The sequence below is a fragment of the Pelophylax lessonae genome (genome assembly GCF_965119305.1).
Source record: "Pelophylax lessonae genome assembly, chromosome: 7".
In the NCBI taxonomy this organism is placed as follows: Eukaryota; Metazoa; Chordata; class Amphibia; order Anura; family Ranidae; genus Pelophylax; species Pelophylax lessonae.
In genome coordinates, this window is record NC_138774.1 from 40,090,338 (window position 1) to 40,109,278 (window position 18,941).

General features: G+C 44.1%; 1 protein-coding gene across 1 annotated transcript in view; it reads left to right on the forward strand.

Annotated features, from left to right (window-relative positions):
* The window catches only part of LOC309559453 (class I histocompatibility antigen, F10 alpha chain-like), a 248,849-nt gene extending 230,344 nt beyond the window's left edge, over positions 1-18,505 (forward strand). The window contains exons 6-7 of the mRNA XM_082262723.1: positions 3,640-3,681; positions 18,466-18,505. Coding sequence (XP_082118849.1) covers positions 3,640-3,681; positions 18,466-18,503 — 80 coding nt within the window. The 3' untranslated portion in view covers positions 18,504-18,505. The remainder of the gene's footprint in view (positions 1-3,639; positions 3,682-18,465) is intronic.
* The last annotated feature ends 436 nt before the right edge of the window (positions 18,506-18,941 follow it).

Here is an 18,941-nt window from a genome sequence, read left to right on the forward strand (position 1 = left end):
CATGAAAAATGGGGCAAAAACAAATTTCTTGCGGTTATAATTTTGTTTAGTGTATAATGCGAAACAGGTTCAGAATGGCAAAGAGCACACATATACTGCATAATAATACAGAATAGATTATGAAAGCTGCACAAACATGGATTCTTCACAGCAATGTCTGTGGCTCAGTCAGGGTAACATTTGGCTGGATATTATTTTAGCGCATTGGACTCGCACAGAGGTCCTACACTTTGGGTTGTGGAAACACCTTTTTAATAAAACACTCCCACTCTTTTTGAGGCAAGAGGCTGCCAAAAGTTTACGAAGATATGGGGCCCACGGCTAGACACTCAAGACACGATTGACTCTATGTTAGCTATGATATCTGATCCCATTTAGGACTGCTCTAATCATTTAACTTTGCTATCTCTGGACGGAGGGGACCAAGCGACCACAGCATTTATTATCCGTTCCGTATTTTTACTGAGTGATGGGCAATGCATTTAAGATATTGCCCGCATAGGGGTACACTAGTTTGAAGTTTTATACATGCAGATGTTTGTCTGCTCTGTTTTCTACCTATATGTTTACTTTATATCCATTTCCTTTGTGTTTGACACATTTCAGGACTAGAGATTATGCTGTAATTATTGCAGTTTATTGTACTCTAGCTGTTCTGTTTCTCCTATAGAGTGCGCTAAGATACAGTGCCTTGAAAAAGTATTCACACCCCTTGAAGTTTTCCACATTTTGTCATGTTACAGCCCAAAACATAAATGTATTTTATTATGATTTTATGTGATAGACCAACACAAAGTGGCACGTAATTGTAAAGTGGAGGGAAAATGATAATTGTTTTTCTACATTTAAAAAAATATATATATATCTGATAAGTGTGGCGTGCATTTGTATTCAGCCCCCTTTACTCTGATACCCCTAACTAAAATCTAATGGTACCAATTGCCTTCAGAAGTCACACAATTAGTAAATAGAGTTCACCTGTTTGTAATTTAATCTCAGTATAAATACAGCTGTTCTGTGAAGCCCTCAGAGGTTTGTTGGAGAACCTTAGAGAACAAATAGCATTGTGAAGGCCAAGGAAAACACCAGACAGGTCAGGGATAATTTTGTGGAGAAGTTTAAAGCAGAGTTAGGTTATAAAAAATATCCCAAGCTTTGAACGTGTTACAGAGCACTGTTCAACCCATCATCCGAAAATGGAAAGAGTATGGCACAACTGCAGACCTACCAAGACATGGCCGTCCACCTAAACGGACAGGCCAGGAAAAGGAGAGCATTCATCAGAGAAGTGGCCAAGAGGTAACTCTGAAGGAGCTGCAGAGATCTACAGCTCAGGTGGGAGAATCGGTCCACAGGACAACTATTAGTTCTGCACTCCACAAATCTGGCCTTTGTGGAAGAGTGGCAAGAAGAAATCCATTGTTGAAAGAAAGCCATAAGAAGTCCCATTTGCAGTTTGTGAGAAGCCATCTGGAGGACACAGCAAACATGTGGAAGACGAAGCTCTGGTCAGATGAGACCAAAAGGGAACTTTTTGGCTTAAAGCAAAACGCTGTGTGGTGGAAAACTAACACTGCACATCACCCTGAACACACCATCCCCACTGTGAAACATGATGGTGGTAGCATCGTGTTGTTGGGATGCTTTCCTTCAGCAGGGACGGGGAAGCTGGTCAGAGTTGACGGGAAGATGGATGGAGCCAAATGCAGGGCCATCTTAGAAGAAAATCTGTTGGAGTCTGCAAAAGACTTGAGACTGGGCCTTGGTTCACTTTCTAGCAGGACAACGACCCTAAACATACAACCAGAGCTACAATGGAATGGTTTAGATCAAAGCATTTTCATGTGTTAGAATGGCCCAGTCAAAGTCCAGACCTAAATCTAATTGAGAATCTGTGGCAAGACTTGAAAATTGCTGTTCACAGACGCTCTCCATCCAGTCTGACAGAGCTTGAGCTATTTTGCAAAGAAGAATGGGCAAATATGTCACTCTCTAGATGTGCAATGCTGGTAGAGACATCCACAAAAAGACTTGCAGCTGTAATTGCAGTGAAAGGCAGTTCTACAAAGTATTGACTCGGGGGGTGAAGGGGTGAATACAAATGCACGCCACACTTTTCACATATTTATTTGTAAAAAAATTTTGAAAACCATTTATCATTTTCCTTCCACTTCACAATTATGTGCCACTTTGTGTTGGTCTATCACATAAAATCCCAATAAATACATTAGGGATCAACCGATTATCGGCAAAGCCGATATATCGAGGGCCGATATGCACTTTCCCCGATATATCGGAATTGGCCCCTGAGGTTACCAATATTGCCGATATTTCGGAAAAGTGCTTGTACCGGAGTGATGTCTGCAGCTAGAGGCATAACTCCGGTACCGGCGTCCATAGCCGACGATCAGCTGTCTTGTAATGACAACCGTTGTGGCTGACATTACAAGGAGCGGGAGGGGACCCACCGCCTTCCGTGGCATGCCTGGGTCTTCTGTCCCACAGGGAGACCCGGGCAACCAGCCTGCACGGCCGCCGAACCATTCGGCTCTGATTGGGTCTCCATGCAAAACCCCGAAGTGATGTCATGACATCACTTCCGGGTACTCGGTACCAATTTCGGAAAATGAAAGCATTCAAAACAGCCAAACTTGGCGTTTTGAATGCTTTTAAGTGCAGAGGAGGGGTTTGGGGTCTTTTAGACCCCCAGATCCCTCCACCAGAGTACCTGTTAAGAAAAAAAAAAAATCGATATGCGATGACCAAAATATCGGTATCGGCAATAAACAATATCGGTCGATTACTAAAATAAATTTAAGTTTTTTGGTTGTAACATGACAAAATGCAGAAAATTTCAAGGCACTGTATGTACTCTGTAAGATCCTGTATGTACTATTGTTATCAATCTCAATCACGGTGGTGGATTTTTGTTTTATCTGATGACACCATGCACAATGTATGTACCCTTGTTTATATAGAAGGCGTATATATTTTTAATAAAATATGTTTAACAAAAACCATGTGGCTGCATAGTATAGTCTCTATATACAGCAAGTCTGACTGAGAATCATCACTTCAGTAAAACTGTTCACAGCAAAAAGAGCTACTTGCTATTATCCTCATAAACAGCGTCCCTCACATTGAAGTCCAGGGTGGCTCTGGCAACACAGGCAAACAGCTGGAGGGATCCCAGGCCTGAGGACACGGGGGGGGGGGGGGGGGACCGCATTGCAACTGCTTTGCACACACCAGTTTTAAAATTGGCACTTCGCTACAGTATATTTTTTTCCATTTTTACTGAAATGTATACAAACTGGAATTTCAATTGAGAAAAGAATAACAGCTTTAGTACAGATATTATACTGGTTTTGTTCACTAATATCTACAAAAGTTTAGGGTCATTTTTGAGGACCATTGATGTAATTTGGAACAGGAAATCTAACATCAGTATAAACCATCAGAAGGTCTCCACATCATTAAAAACGAAGTATCAGCAAATCCAGGATAGAGATGGTATACTTGTTGAATTGTGATAATTAGTTGAAGATATACTGTATATGTGACTTCTTATATATGAAGGGTTTCAAAAACCATTTCCTGCTTCTGGTTCCTAATGTATCAAATTCTGTTTTACTTTAGGAATGACGCCCAATGATCGCAAAATTTATGTTCCAACTCCCAGTAAGTAATTATATTTTTTATGTGTTTTGTCCCCCTCTGCAGTGTGTTTATACTATAGAAGCTGAGCTGTAGGGGTGATGGATATTGATCTGATATTGAGTGTAGCATGTGAGGTTAATATTCCTCCTATAATGTGAGCTTTTATTTTAATTAAGCACTTCAATACCGGGCAGTTTCACCTCCATTCTGCCCAGGCCAACTTTCAGCGCTGGTGCAGTTTAAATGACAATTTCTAAGTCATGCAATACTGTACCCATATGACATTTTTATCATTTTTTTGCACATAAATAGAGCTTTCGTTTGATGATATTTAATCGCCATTGGGTTTTTTATTTTTTGCTTAAAAAGACTGACTATTTTGAAAAAAAAATGTGTTTTTCTATTTATTTCTGTTAAACAATTTTGCAAATAAATTAATTGTTATTCATAAATGTAGGCCAAAATCTATTCTGCTACATTTTTTTACTTAAAAAAACATATTGGTGTATATTATTTAGTCTTTAGGAAAGTTATAGAGTCCACAATCTATGGTGTATATATATCTGAAAATTGATGACCTGACGGCCAAGAGTCTAATTTCTTGAGGCCCGAAAATGCTAGGATAGTACAAATACCCCCCAAATAAACACTTTTTGGAAAGTAGACTTTCCAAGGTATTTAGTAAGTGGCATGACAAGTTTTTTGATGCTGTCATTTTTGTCTCCTAATTTTTTGCAAAATGAAGAAATTACAAAAAAAAAATTTTGTTTTATTTAGATACTGTCACCAGTGCAGTACAGGGCCATCATATAACTGGTGTGGCAGTGATTTGGGACACCAACAGGTGACAGTATGTAAAAAAAAAAATTGTATAATTTTTTTTCAATTTTTAACTACTTGCCGACCGCCGCAAGTACATATACTGCGGCGGTCAGCCCCTCACAGGCAAAGTGATGTACCGATACGTCACTAGCCTGTGAGGCTCTGGGGAGCGAGCGCAAGCCGCCGGAGGCGCACTCCTGCGCGGTCACGGATCCCCCCGCGCGTGTGTGTGGCGGACCCGATGTCCGCCGCTCACTCACGATCGTCCGTGACAGCAGGAGAAATGCAGGTGGCTGATGTAAACAAGCCGCCTGTCATTCTCCCCTGTGTAGGAACAGTGATCATACGGTTCTACTATGTAGGACCGTCGATCACTGTTCCTACACCTCAAGCCACAGCCAATCACAGTTAGAATCACACCCCTAGGGGCACACACCACCCCTCCCTCTCAAAAAAAAGTTAACCCCTTCACTACCAGTGTCATTTTACAGTAACAGTGCATATATATAGCACTGATTACTGCAGTAATGTCACTGGTAACCCCAAAAGTGTCAAAAATGTCAGTCAAGGGTCCGATCTGTCCGCCGCAATGTCGCAGTCCCGCAAAAAAAAAATCGCAGATCGCCGCCATTACGTGTAAAAAAAAAAACAACAAAAATGACAAAAATCTTTCCCTTTATTAGTAAACGCGATAACTTTTGCGCAAACCAATCAAAATGCGCTTTGCGATTTTTTTACCAAACATATGTAGCATAAAACAAATTGGCCGAAAATGTTAAATTTTGATTTTTACATTTTTTTTGGGAATTTCATATAAAAAAAAATGTGAAAAATATTATTTTTGCAAAATTGACGCTCTTTTTTTGTTTATAGCGCATGATCAAAAAATCGCACAGGTGATCAAATACCACCAAAAGAAAGCTCTGTTTGTGGGGAAAAAAGGACGTCAAATTAGTTTAGGTACAGCGTCGAACGACCGCGCAATTGTCCGTTAAAATCACACAGTGCCGAATCGCAAAATACCCCCTGGTCAGGAAGTGGGTAAAATTTTCCGGGGCTTAAGTGGTTAACAGGGATGCACCGAAATTTCGGCCGATTAAAATTATCAGTTCGAAAATAGGGTTATCAATGTTTTACCGATAGAGAGAGAAAAATGCACGTGATTTTTCCAAGATTTTGCAAGGCTTGTGAAGTGTTTTTCATAAGTCATGGGACTCAAAAACGTAACACGGGTGTGTTATTTTAGTGTTCTTGCTGCAATTTCAATGCATTTCAAGGGTGAGGTCCGTTTTTGCTGCATTTTTTTTAAAACTGACTAGAAATGCAGCAAGCAAGATTTTTAACACCACAACGAAAGTAAAATGGACCAGTGTGAAGACATAGAATTTAAAGTGATCAAACAAAAGAAAAAAACCTGGCGCTGAGAACCAATTACCAAAGAAGAAACCCAAAAAGTTAACATATGGCCAAAAATGTGTTAAAAACATAGTGAAAAAATAGCATGGAGAAAAATCTGTATGGAAGAGATAGCCTTGGGTCCTGAGTCGAGGGTGCAGCTGTCTCATAATCAATCCCAAATGATAGAAGCACTGAACAAAGAAGGAGTTTTAGCGCTCACCAACACAGAAAAATACACCAAGGCTAAACATGTTGGAATACAATGTCAGTTTAATGTGATAAAATTATTAAAAACTTGTCCACAGAAGCTCCGATGGGAAGATGGCAAAAAGAAATAACCCCATCCGCAGGTCACCATAAGAAACATGGACAATGGCACCATTCGCCATCTTCGTACATGGATTGGCGAACATCGCAGGGTGATTGCACAAGGGGTCTCTACCACCAATGGAAAGGTTCCCCATAGAGTCCCCCGCCATTTCTCTAACCACCACAATGGGAACCTACAATACCTGAGAGTTTTTGCCATTGAATCCATACCCAAGGGTACCCTGACAGACAATGAGCAGTTTTCCTTGTTATGCAAGAGGGAAAACTTTTGGATATACAGACTCCATACGCTCTCCCCCTATGGGTTGAATGAAGATTTAGAAATACACTCTGCGATGTAGAGTCTAACCCTTTTGATTTTTGATACATATACACTTTCATACACATTTCCCACACAATTCACACTCTAGTAGTGTGTTGTGTTCCTTCCTTTTTCTTTTCTTTCCATTTACATTTTCTACTAAGTTTTTCATGGGTTGTGTTCATTGTCTTACGTTTATTTATTTTACTTTATTTCATTTTTATTTATTCGTGTGTTTGCTGCAAGCAGTTTTTATTGCAGCTGGGGGAGCCGGTGATGTTATTGGTGTTTCCCCCTCCCCCCTTTTTTTCCCCCCCTATTCCTATAAATTTTCCCTTACTGCACGCCATTTTTGGATCTGAGGAAGAGGCGAATCCCCGAAACGTGTCATCTCAAATTTGGCGTTTATAATCTTTCCCCCGTTGTCTCACTGATATTCTGTGTGTGGACCCTTGCTGTTTATACCATCTGCAATCTGTTGCTGTGTCCCCAGTCTGGTGACGTCCTCAGTCAGCGCGGCTCAGGACACAGGAGTGCTGGAGGAGGCGGCGAGCCCTGTGTGTGTGGCTGTTCCTCCTGTGCGCACAGAGGTGTCACCACATCCAGCTCGAGCGGACGCTGTGGACTGCACCCTCCTCCTCACCTCTGTGATGCACTCCCTGGTGTGATCCTTCACCTACATCACAGACAGCCCCTTACCATCGGCTTTCCTGGAAACATCAGCAACAGCACCAGCCACCCCTGCAGGTATTGTTCCATTGTCCATGTTTCTTATGGTGACCTGCGGATGGGGTTATTTCTTTTTTCCATCTCCCCATCGGAGCTTCTTTTAATCAACAATCAGTTTTTAATCATTTTATCACATTAAACTGTGACATTGTATTCCAACATGTTTAGCCTTGGTGTATTTTTCTGTGTTGGTGAGCGCTAAAACTCCTTCTTTGTTCAGTGAATTTAAAGTGATGCATTTTTCTTGTGCTAAAGCTGCCGATAATGGCCAACAGTAAATTCCTGATCATTTAAATTCGCAATATTAATTAAAAAGTCGAATAAAATATAGTTATATATAATAAATATTTTTTAAAAACTGTCATTTTCAGTTTCGGCCAAGTGCATCCTGAATTTTCTGTTTCAGCACCAAAATTTTAATTTCGGTGCACCTCTAATTTTTGATTTTATTTTCTTTTTTATACAATTTTTTTTTTTTTTTCCACACAGTGACCAATACAGTGTTACCATAGTAAAACTGCAGTGAGGTTGTTGCAGGTGCATAGAAAGTCAGTAACCACAATAAAGGTCCATTAATAGTCCATAATAATAATATATTGATAGTCTTGTTGATACACAGAGCTATCTTCTACTCTTGGAGGAGCATTCCCTAAATGAACCCCCCTCCTTACAGTGCATCTGGAAAGTATTCACAGTGCTTCACTTTTTCCACATTTTGTTATGTTACAGCATTATTGCAAAATGGATTACATTAATTATTTTCCTCAAAATTCTACAAACAATACCATATAATGGACAATGTGAAAGAAGTTTGTTTGCAATCTTTGCAAATTTATTAAAAATAAAAAATCTAATGTAAATAAGTATTAACAGCCTTTGCTCAATACTTTGTTGAAGCATCTTTGGCACCAATTACAGTCTCAAGTCTTTTTGAGCCTAATGCTACAAGCTCGGCACACCTATTTTTGGGCAGTCTCTCCCATTCCCCATTCTTCTTTGCAGGACCTCCTTAAGCGTCAGCAGGTTGAATGGGGAGCGTCAGTGCACAGCCATTTTCAGATCTCTCTTGACATGTTCAATCGGGTTTAAGTCTGGGCTCTGGCTGGGCCACTTAAGGACATTCATAGAGTTGTCCCATAGCCACTCCTTTGTTATCTTGGATGTGTGCTTAGGGTCATTGTCCTGTTGGAAGATAAACTTTTGCCCCAGTCTGAGGTCCAGAGCCGGTTTTCATCAAGGATGTCTCTGTACATTGCTGCATTCATCTTTCCCTCGATCCTGACTAGTCTCCCAGTTCCTGCCACTGAAAAACATCCACACAGCATGATGCTGCCACCACCATGCTTTATTGTAAGGATGGTATTGGCCAAGTGATGAGCGGTGCCTGGTTTTCTCCAGACAGGACGCTTGCCGTTCAGGCCAAAGAGTTCATTCTTTGTTTCATCAAAACAGAGCATTTCATTTCCTATAGTCTGAGAGTCCTTCAGGTGCCTTTTAGCAAACTCCCAGGTTGGCTGTCATGTGCCTTTTACTGAGGAGTGGCTTCCGTCTGGCCACTCTACTATACAGGTCTGATTGGCGAAGTGCTGCAGAGTTGGTTGTTCTTCTGGAAAGTTCTCTCTCCGCAGAGAAACGCTGGAGCTCTGTCAGACTGACCATCGCGTTCTTGATCACCTCCCTGACTAAGGCCCTTCTCCTCCAGTTGCTCAGTTTTGCCAGGCGGCCCGCTCTACAAAGAGTCCTGGTGGTTCCAAACTTCTTTCATTTACGGATGATGGAGACCACCGTGCTCATTGGGACCTTCACGGCTGCAGACATTTTTCTGCACCCTTCCCCAGGTCTGTGCTTCCATACAATCCTGTCTCAGAGGTCTACAGACAATTCCTTGGACTTCATGGCTTGGTTTGTGCTCTGACATGCACTGTTAACTGTGGGACCTTATATTAGATAGGTGTGTGCCTTTCCAAATCATGTCTAATCAACTAAATTTACCACAGGTGGACTCCAATCAAGTTGTAGAAACATCTCAAGGATGATCAGTGGAAACAGGATGCACCTGAGCTCAATTTTGAGTGTCATGGCAAAGGCTGTGAATACTTATGTACATGGGATTTTTTTGTTTTTTATTTTTAATACATTTGCAAAGATTTCCAAAAACGTCTTTCACGTTTTTATTATGGGGTATTGTTTGTAGAATTTTGAGAAAAATAATGAAATTATTCCATTTTGAAATAAGGCTGTAACATAACAAAATGTAAAAAAAGTGAAGCGCTGTAAATATTTTCTGGATGCACTGTAAGGAGGGGAGTTCATTTAGGGAAAGCTCCTCCAAGAGTGGAAGCTAGCTCTGTGCATCAACAAGGAGATGGAAACTGCATTGCGGCTCCAGGCTTGTGGACCTATTGTAATTAGCTGTGATTGGCCACAGGTAATTACATGGTACAAATGGGCTTTGATTGGCCCTGTCTGTACCATGTGATCACTGTGACTAATCACATCGAGCAACACAAATGTACACAGTGAATTGCATGAATGGAAGCCATCTATTATGTACAATTGTCACGTGATCTGCTGTGACAGATTTTGCTGCAGCGCGTATTATGTCCACCTAGAATGAGAGAGCTGAGCAGTTAGAGGCTGTGAAGCCAAATTATAAAGTATCTCTTGGGAGAACTAGAGGCTAACATTTCTTTAGACTTAGGCCCCTTTCACACAGGGTGTATCCGGTTGCTCAGCGAGGATCATTCTGTTGATCCCTGATGAGCAGGCTTCCATCTCCACTCCCTGTGCAGAGATGGATCTGTCAGAGTCCTGCTCTCCTCTATTGGGAGATCGGATGAAAACAGACAGCCTGTCTGTTTTCATCCGATCTGACCTGCTGGACGGATGGCGAATGTATCGCCATCCGTCTGTTTTCAGCGGATCTTGTCGGATGTCACGCGGGTGTCAGCGGACATATGTCCACCAGTGTTAATTTCGTCGACTAAAACGTTTTCGTCGACTAAATTAATACAATTTTAGTCGACTAAAATGCGACTAAAACTAAAACAATTCAGATGACTAAAATACGACTAAAACTAAAATGGCATTTTAATCATAAGACTATAACTAAAACTAAATAAAACATTGACATCATCAAAATTAACACTCCTCTGCTGGCCATTTCTATAACGGCAACACAATTCCATCCAGAGCATGTAATAATAGCACATTAAAGTTTAAACATGTATTGCACCACCGCATACGCATAAGTAAGGAACATCGACTAAGCTGCTCAAAACTAAACAATTAAGAAAAAGGCTTTTCTTATATTTTTCCCTAATATTTAATGTTGGTGATATATTCAGGTAATTTGTGCAATGACATCACAGCCAATGGAGTTTACAGCAGTGTTAATTTCATCAACGAAAAAGTTTTCGTCACCGGCATTTTTCAACTGACGAAAACGAGAAGCAAAGTATAGCACATTTTCGTCAAATGACGACAACTATGACAAAAATCAAATCCATTTTCGTTAACGAACGAAAACTAAACGAGAATTTGAGGCAGGGACGTTTACCCAACTTCCGGTTTTCACGGAGCTCCGCCTGTGTGGCGTCTGGCGTGGCGTGCCCCGTGACGTCCGACGTGAGGAGTGGACTACTACAAGAGAGTTGACTCGAGACCAGTCACCTGCAGCTGCAGCACTACAGCCAGATGCGCCAGGCCCGACTCCTCACACGGCACTGGCACCCGGCCACCACCACATCCAGTGCAGAGCACCCACTGTGAGTTAACAGCCAGGCCAGCTATTACTGCCTCCCTGAGTCCCCTCAGACCACTCACCAGTCACCACTGGCATCCGATTCTGCCATCCATCCAGGACTGTGTGCATGCATATAGGCCGCTGAGGCCCGCCCGGCCCATCCTGTTCAACAACTTCAGTTCAGAGTCAGACCAGAGACCACCCTTAAACCCGAGACCCCCCATCCAGCACTCTGAGCAGCACTGTGTGCACTCACTGCACTGACTGCAGGCAGCAGCATTACAGGCCTCCTCTCTGACCTGACCATCACCATTTAGATGACTAAAATTAGTTTTAGTCGACTAAAATGTAGGACGTTTTATTTGACTAAAATGTAAGAAGTTTTAGTCGACTAAAATGTACTGGAGTTTTAGTCGACTAAATATGACTAAAACTAAAACACTTGCAGAAGACTAAAATGGGACTAAAACTAAAATGCCATTTTAGTCCTAAGACTAAGACTAAAACTAAATTGAAATTTGCTGCCAAAATTAACACTGATGTCCACTGACATCCACCTCCCCATAGAAGTCAATGGGTGGCCCGATCGGGTCCACCTGAAAAACGGACAGGCGGACCCGATCGGTCCATTCATGTGAAAGGGGCCAAACACTTATTTTAGGTTTTAATAGGAAAGTAGAAGGACTGGCAGGAACAGCAGGGATTTCTCATAAAAGAAGCAATACAAAGAGAACAGGACACTTTTCATACAAGTACATGGTATAGCAGCCACATATCAGGAGTATGAAATGTTGGGTCAACATATTATTTAATCACTTCTGGACCGGAAGATTTGCCCCCTTAATGACCAGGCCATTTTTTTGCGATTCAGCACTGCTTACTTTAACAGACAATTGCGCGGTTGTGTGATGTTGTACCCAAATAAAATTGATGTCCTTTTTTTCCCACACATAGAGCTTTCTATTGGTGGTATTTGAACACCTCTGCGATTTTTTTTTTTTTTTTTTTTGCGTTCTAAACAGAAAAAGACCGACAATTCTGGAAAAACAAAACAATATTTCTCTTACGTCCTCTGACAGTCGCTGCCCCTCATATAGTCATCACTTATGGGTAATGTCCTCTAATCCACAGGAGTAAGCTAGGCAGAAGATTTGGTTAAAAACACAAAACTTTGCATAGACACACCTACAGGGGGCTGTCCCTCTGGTCCAATACCCCCGGCTAGCCTAATTCCCAATTCAGTTTGTCTTTTGCCTAGATAGGAGTAGGCAGGCTTCCCTGTGCTGGGGCTACAGTCTCAGCCTTTTCTCTATTTTTCATTTAATTTTATTTTCTGCTAAGTGTTTTTTCTTTACACTGATAACTTTTTATTTGTTCCTGCGCTTAGTTAGTCAGACTTCGGAAGACTACAGCGTTTGCGGAGCTGGGAGTTGGACTGGTTGTACTAGAGCCTTACGGAGCCAGCCCGCCATCGAGCGTTTAGCAGGCTATGCGTACGCCCTGGCCTGGCAAACGACCTGTCCCTGTCTTCAGGGACAAAGCCTGCAAAGTGGCCACTTCGCTAGGATACGCCGCGTGTGGCAAACATCCTGTTTTGGCTGACGGCACCCCCACCACCCGGGGTGGGAGGCTTCCCGTCGCAGAGTGGCACCCACAAAATCGCATGGATCGGTGAGTACCATGCTACCCCCTCTGCTGGGGGTGTGTGTGTGGGGCCTTCTCTCCTGGGGATGGCAGTCTGTGTGGAGTCTGTGTGATCCCCCTCATATCTGTCCGTGCGGTCCCTGTGTCTCCCTCACGGTCCCTGCTGGGGCACTATGTGCGGTCATACCGCGCTGTGGGGGGTGTGCGGCAGTCCCTGAGCCCCCTTGGGAGTGTGTGTGTCACTTTAGGGGACAGACATGGTTATTGGGGGCCGCCGCGCTGTAAGATTCGCGGGGCCGCCATTTTAGATGTGGGCAGTAGGCTCTGGCTTCAGTTAAGGGCAGTCAGCAGCCATTTTCTAGTGTAATTTGCACCCTTCGGGCGCCATCTTGCGTGTGGCACTGTGTTTTGTGCAGGGCTCGGTGGCCATTTTCCCGAAGCCTCCCCATTACTTTCTATTGGTGGCCATTTTTGGTTAGATCAGGCCGCTGTTGGGCCTCTAGCGGCGTGACATCACTTCCTTTCTTCAGTCGGATCGTGATATAGTACAGCTACACTTCTGGGGGGCTTTTCTATGCTGTTTTTTCTGGGTCATGCTTTGCTGATTTAAAGGGCCAGCGCCAACAAATTTTTTAAGTAGGTTTTTGGAGTCCCAGGGCAGCATGTTCCCCCAGCGCTGGTGGAGGGTTCAGGTACGCCTGAATCCTCTGCCATGGGCTCCCTTACTGTGCACTTGCGACCTTGGCGTCTAAGTGGATCTGTTGATGGCTGTGCGGACCGCCAGTACACGGCCCAGTCTGTCTCAGTCTTCTGATTCTGAACTAGATGTGGTTGCCTCAGACTGTGTGCCCCCTAAAGGGTCTCAGTCCTCTCATTCAGAAGGGGAGGTGTAGTGAGGGGGATGGTTCCCCCTCTGGGTCGGCCAAAGAAAGAGCTGCTATGTCTGCACTTATTAGTGCTGTTCAGGTTGAGTTACACTTAGAGGATGAGCCCCATCCGCCGGGTAAGCGGTCATCTTTTGGGACCCGCAGAACCCAGAAAGCGGCTCAGGTATTTCCCTGTCCCGCTGAGTTTCACAAAACGGTGAACGAACAATGGCGCAATTTAAAGCGCACCTTTGTGGTACCTGAGTGGTTTCTGTACCGTTGGCCCTTTGCGTCTCCAACGGAATCGCACTGGATTGTGGCCCCTAAGGTGGCCCACACGGTATCCAGATTACACAAAGCCACTCTGACGCCCATGGAGGCTTATCCGGTGCTTAGAGACCCGGCGGATAGGCGGGTGGAATCTTTTGCCCGCCACTCCTGTGTGGTGGCGGGTTCCTTGCTGAAGCCCGTGTTCTCCTCAGTGATGGTCTCTCAGGCTGTGGTGGAGTGGACTGAGGTGCTCAGACGCACCTTTGTGGCTGATTCCGCCCCTCCTGTTACTTTGGAGATGGTGGACCAAATTGTTCAGGTGGTTTTTATGCCTGTGTGAGGCGGCCTTGGTTGAGCCCCTTTAGCCTTTCGCTTATCTGCTGTCGCAGTGATAATCCGTCGCCTTGTGTGGCTGAAGAACTGGTCGGCGACCAGACTTCCAGAAAGACGGTGTCTGACATAAGGGAATCGCCTTTTTGGGGACTCTCTGGACGAGTTGGTGTAGGGGGTCACTGGGGGTAAAGGAACTCTGCTGCCCCATGCGTCCAAGGGTAAGTTTTTCCGCGGTAAGTGGGGCCCTTCCATTAATCCTAATCAGGGGTCCTTTCGTGCCTTTAGGGCACATGACAAGGGCGAATCCGTCAAGGCCTCTGTCACGGTTCCTTCGCAGGTTGGTGGTCCTGGGGACCCGGACTGGCTGCGCCGGTCTTGATACGCAGACGTCATGCAAATGGTCGTCAAGCCTCCTTGGCGGCTCCCCTTACGAGACGATCTGTTGTCTCAGGGGGCTGTTCTTCCATCCTGCGTTACGGTCGCTGGCCTTGACGGCGTGACTGTTAAAAGCCAGATCTTGAGAGATCGGGGTTTCTCGTCGGAGGTCACTCCTACCTTGCTTAGAGCTAGGAAGGCCTCGTCCGGTAAGGTTTATTATCGTACCTGAAAGGCTTGCTTCGCCTGGTGCGACTCGCAGGGTTTCCATCCTCACTACTATTCAGTGGTGAGGGTGTTGGCCTTCCTGTAATCCGGTGTGGACCTACGTATTGCACTGACCACTGTTGAGAGTCAGTTGTCTGTGCTGGCCATTCTTTTCCAGCTCCCCTTGGCATCAAATTCCTTGATCCGCACCTTTATTCAAGGGATGCGTCATCTGGCCCCCCTCGGAGGGCACCCTTAACCCCTTGGGACTGGAATTTGGTTCTGCCCGTTTTGCAACGTCCTCCCTTCGAGAACATCCGGGAGATTCCTCACGGAAAGTCGCCTTTCTGGTGGCGATCACATCTGCTTGCAGAGTGTTGGAGTTGGCGTTCCTATCTTGCCACTCCCCCTACCTGGTGGTTCATAGGGATGAGGTGGTCTTGCGACCTCGTCAATCCTTCCTTCCGAAGGTGGTGTCTAACATCCATCTCCATGGGGACATTGTTTTTGCTTATGCTGTGTGCGAATTCTACGCATCCTACGGAGTTTGCCTTGCATTCCTTGGATGTTGTCGGAGCGATCAGGGTTTCCTGTCGTCTGCTGAATCCTTCATAAGTCGGATTCTTTTTTTTGGCCTTCCTGAGGGCCTCGGAAGGGTATGGCTGCGTCTGCCGCAACCATTCCTGTCTGTTCAGACGGACGATTGTACAGGCTTATTCGCCTAGGGGTCGGGTTCCGCCCTTCCCTGTCACGGCGCACTCTTCTGAGCAGAGGGTGCGTTTTGGGCCTTTCGCCATCAGGCGTCGGTGTCCCGGATGTGCAATGCGGCGACCTGGTCGTCCCTGCACACCTTTACAGAGTTTACTAACTTGATGTTTCGGCATCGGCAGATGCCTCCTTTGGCCGCAAAGTTCTGAGTGCGGCAGTGCTTGGTGGAGACATGGTGTTTTTAGCCTGTCCCCTCCTGTGGGTGTTTTTTCCCCCTTGGTTATTTTACCTTCCTGGGTTTGTTCGCTCCTATTGAGCTTTCCTGTTACCCGGTAGGTTACCTTTCTGGTTCAGATATGGTTCTTTTATCTGACCTTGGGTGCTTCATTGCCTTGAGACGGTTGCGTTTCCCACCCCTCATGTCTACACTGCTTTGGGACATCCCATAAGTGATGACTATATGAGGGGCGGCGACTGTCAGAGGACGTAAGAGAAAACTGAATTTTTGTAAAATCTTACCGTAAAATTCCTTTCTCTGAGTCCTCTGACAGTCGCCGCCCACGCCCTTCTTTTTGGGGTTCATGGACTATCTACTGCTTGTTACCAAACTGAATTGGGAATGAGGCTAGCCGGGGGTATTGGACCAGAGGGACAGCCCCCTGTAGGTGTGTGTATGCAAAGTTTTTTGTGTTTTTAACAAAATCTTCTGCCTAGCTTACTCCTGTGGATAAGAGGACAATACCCATAAGTGATGATTATATGAGGGGCGGCGACTGTCAGAGGACTCAGAGAAAGGAATTTTACGGTAAGATTTTACAAAAATTCAGTTTTTTCACTTTCTGCTAAAAAAACATTCCCAATAAACAAAATGTAAAAATCTAATGTTGTCATCAGTTTAGGCCAATTTGTATTCTGCTACATATTTTTAGTAAAAAAAATCTCAAAGAATATTTTGATTGGTTTGCGCAAACGTTATTGCGTCTACAAGTTAGGGGAAAAATTTATGTTGTATTTATTTATTTATTTTACTAGTAATGGCGGCGATCAGTGATTTTTAGCTGGACTGCGACATTGCGGTGGACAGATCAGACCCCTAACTGGCATTGTGGCGGGACCAGTGACATTACTACAGCAGTAATCCATGCTAAAAAATATGCACTGTAACTGTAATAATGACACTGGCAGGGAAGGGTTTAACCCAGGGGCAATCATAGGGTTAAATGTGTCCCTAATCGCGGCCACTGGCCCCGTTAATCAGTTTTCCCGCTGGCGAATGGGGGCACGCACGGGTCGCTCCAATGGATTGCCGTACAGGTACGGCGAGTCACGCAGCCGAGCCAGCCTGCCACAGCAAGTAGTTAACCACTTCTAGACCAGAAAGATTTTACTACCTTAATGTCCAGGCCATTTTTTGCGTTACTTTATGACAATTGCGCGGTCATGCAATGCTGTACCCAAATAAAACAAATGTCCTTTTTTTTCCCCACAAATAGAGCTTAGATAGAACAATATAGATTTACATGCAGCTCCTCTGGTAAGCAGACAGAGCTCAAAACTATACTCTCTCACTATCACCTACCTAGGAGGGTGCTACACAAATAGACTGTGCACTCTGCAGGAGTAGTTGCCCCAATGCTTAGTAAATGAGCAGGAGCTCTGAGACTTCTATCATCCAATCGTGCAAGCAAAAATGCAGGTTTTTTTTTTACTTTCCTTGGATGTGATTGGGTATTCTTTTAAAAATGAAGCTTTCCACATTTACTAAGTCTTGGAGCAACTGCACTTTGCAACGTGCTCAGTCTATTTGTCTTTGGTAAATCAACCCCTTTGTACATATAGATGGATTGATCACCCCGGGGGAAAAGTGATTTTGTTTACACAATAATGTATCTGTACGAATGTCATACCTGCAGACAAGGTTTGCCCAAGACATTGTGCTGCCTGGGTCCAAGAAAGAAATGCTGCCGCCCCCCCCCCCCCACACCCCCTCAAAAAAAAAAAAAAATCATGCCCACCAAAAGGCCCCCACATCCATTATTTTATATAAATATAACATTTAAAAAATAATAAACATACTGTTATCTTCTTCAATAACTCCCCACTGGACCGGTCCACCAAACACCCACTCTCTGTCCTCAGTTCTCCTGTCACTCCTGTGTTTGCTGCACCCGCCACCTAGAAGGATGTTCCCTGGAGGAGAGACTCCGCCACCATACGCTCATCAGTTTGCACTACGAGCGGCAGTATGTGATGGGAAATGCCGCCCATAACGTGCCGCAAACTGGCGACACAAAAAACTGCTGGAAAAAAAATCTTGGGCGTCAATTTGATGCCCCTCTCAAAGCTCCGCCTGGGTCCAATATACCCAGCGGGCCCCATGGTAGGGCCAGCCCTTCCTGCAGAAAAGCAAAAGAAACCTTACCTCTTCTACTCATTACAGTATACAGTAGTGATGGTGAGATCATCAGGAGAAACCAGGGAAAGCTGCAGGTAGTAGGAGAGTTACTGTAAGTATCCCTATGCTTCTCTGTAGATATGAGATTTTTTAAGATACTACAAGTAAGTGACAGTGACCGGTGTACAGGACAGAGTGACGGGTGAGGGGAACATTGTGGGGAAGAAAGGAAAAGTTTTACACAGCATGAAGTAATACAAATGTGATGTTGGCTCCCCCATCACCTGTTATAGATATACAGTATAATCTCTAATTGCCAAGTTATATATATGTGTGCAGTAGATGTCAATGACTTACCAGCTGTCTTCAGAATGTTCTGTGATTGATTAGGATACATGCATACCGGTGCTTTAGCCCATCAGCATCAAATCTCTGTGTTTTTGGACTCCTGGGAGGCACAGGTGCAGCGTCCTGTCCTGCTGCCAGCAGCCTATCAAATCTATGACATGTTGGATTACACGGTGCGTAGATGTATGCCCCAATCACAGGATTCCTGTGGGAAGTGACACCGATGGGCCAAACTATCTGTGTGCATGAGATCTTACAGGACTTCTATGAGGACAGACACTCATATTTCTATGGGCTGAAAATAACCATATTTACCAACACTTTCTCTCTGCAGACAATGAAGAGAATGCCTCTAATTCATCCAGCAACTAAATGTGAGTCCCTTAATATCATTACCCGGCTGTCTGCTTTGTATTTCCTATTATAAGTTTATGTCTCTTGTCTATTTATGTGGTATGTACAGTACCACTTATGTTTGTATTACGTGTCACTGATTATCACATTGCTGTGGCATTATTCTTTATCCCAGTGAAATTAACATTACCTCTTTATTTAACCACTTTAGCCTCAGAGGATTTGGCTGCTCAAAGACCAGGCCCTATTTTGTGATACGGCACTGCGATATTTTAACTAATAATTGCGCGGTCGTGTGATGCTGTACCCAAACTAAATTGACGTCCGTTTTTTCTCACAAATAGAGCTTTCTTTTGGTGGTATTTGATCACCTGTGCGATTTTTATTTTTTGCGCTATAAGCAAAAAAATAGCGACAATTTTGAAAAAAATAATATTTTTCTCATTCTTTTATATG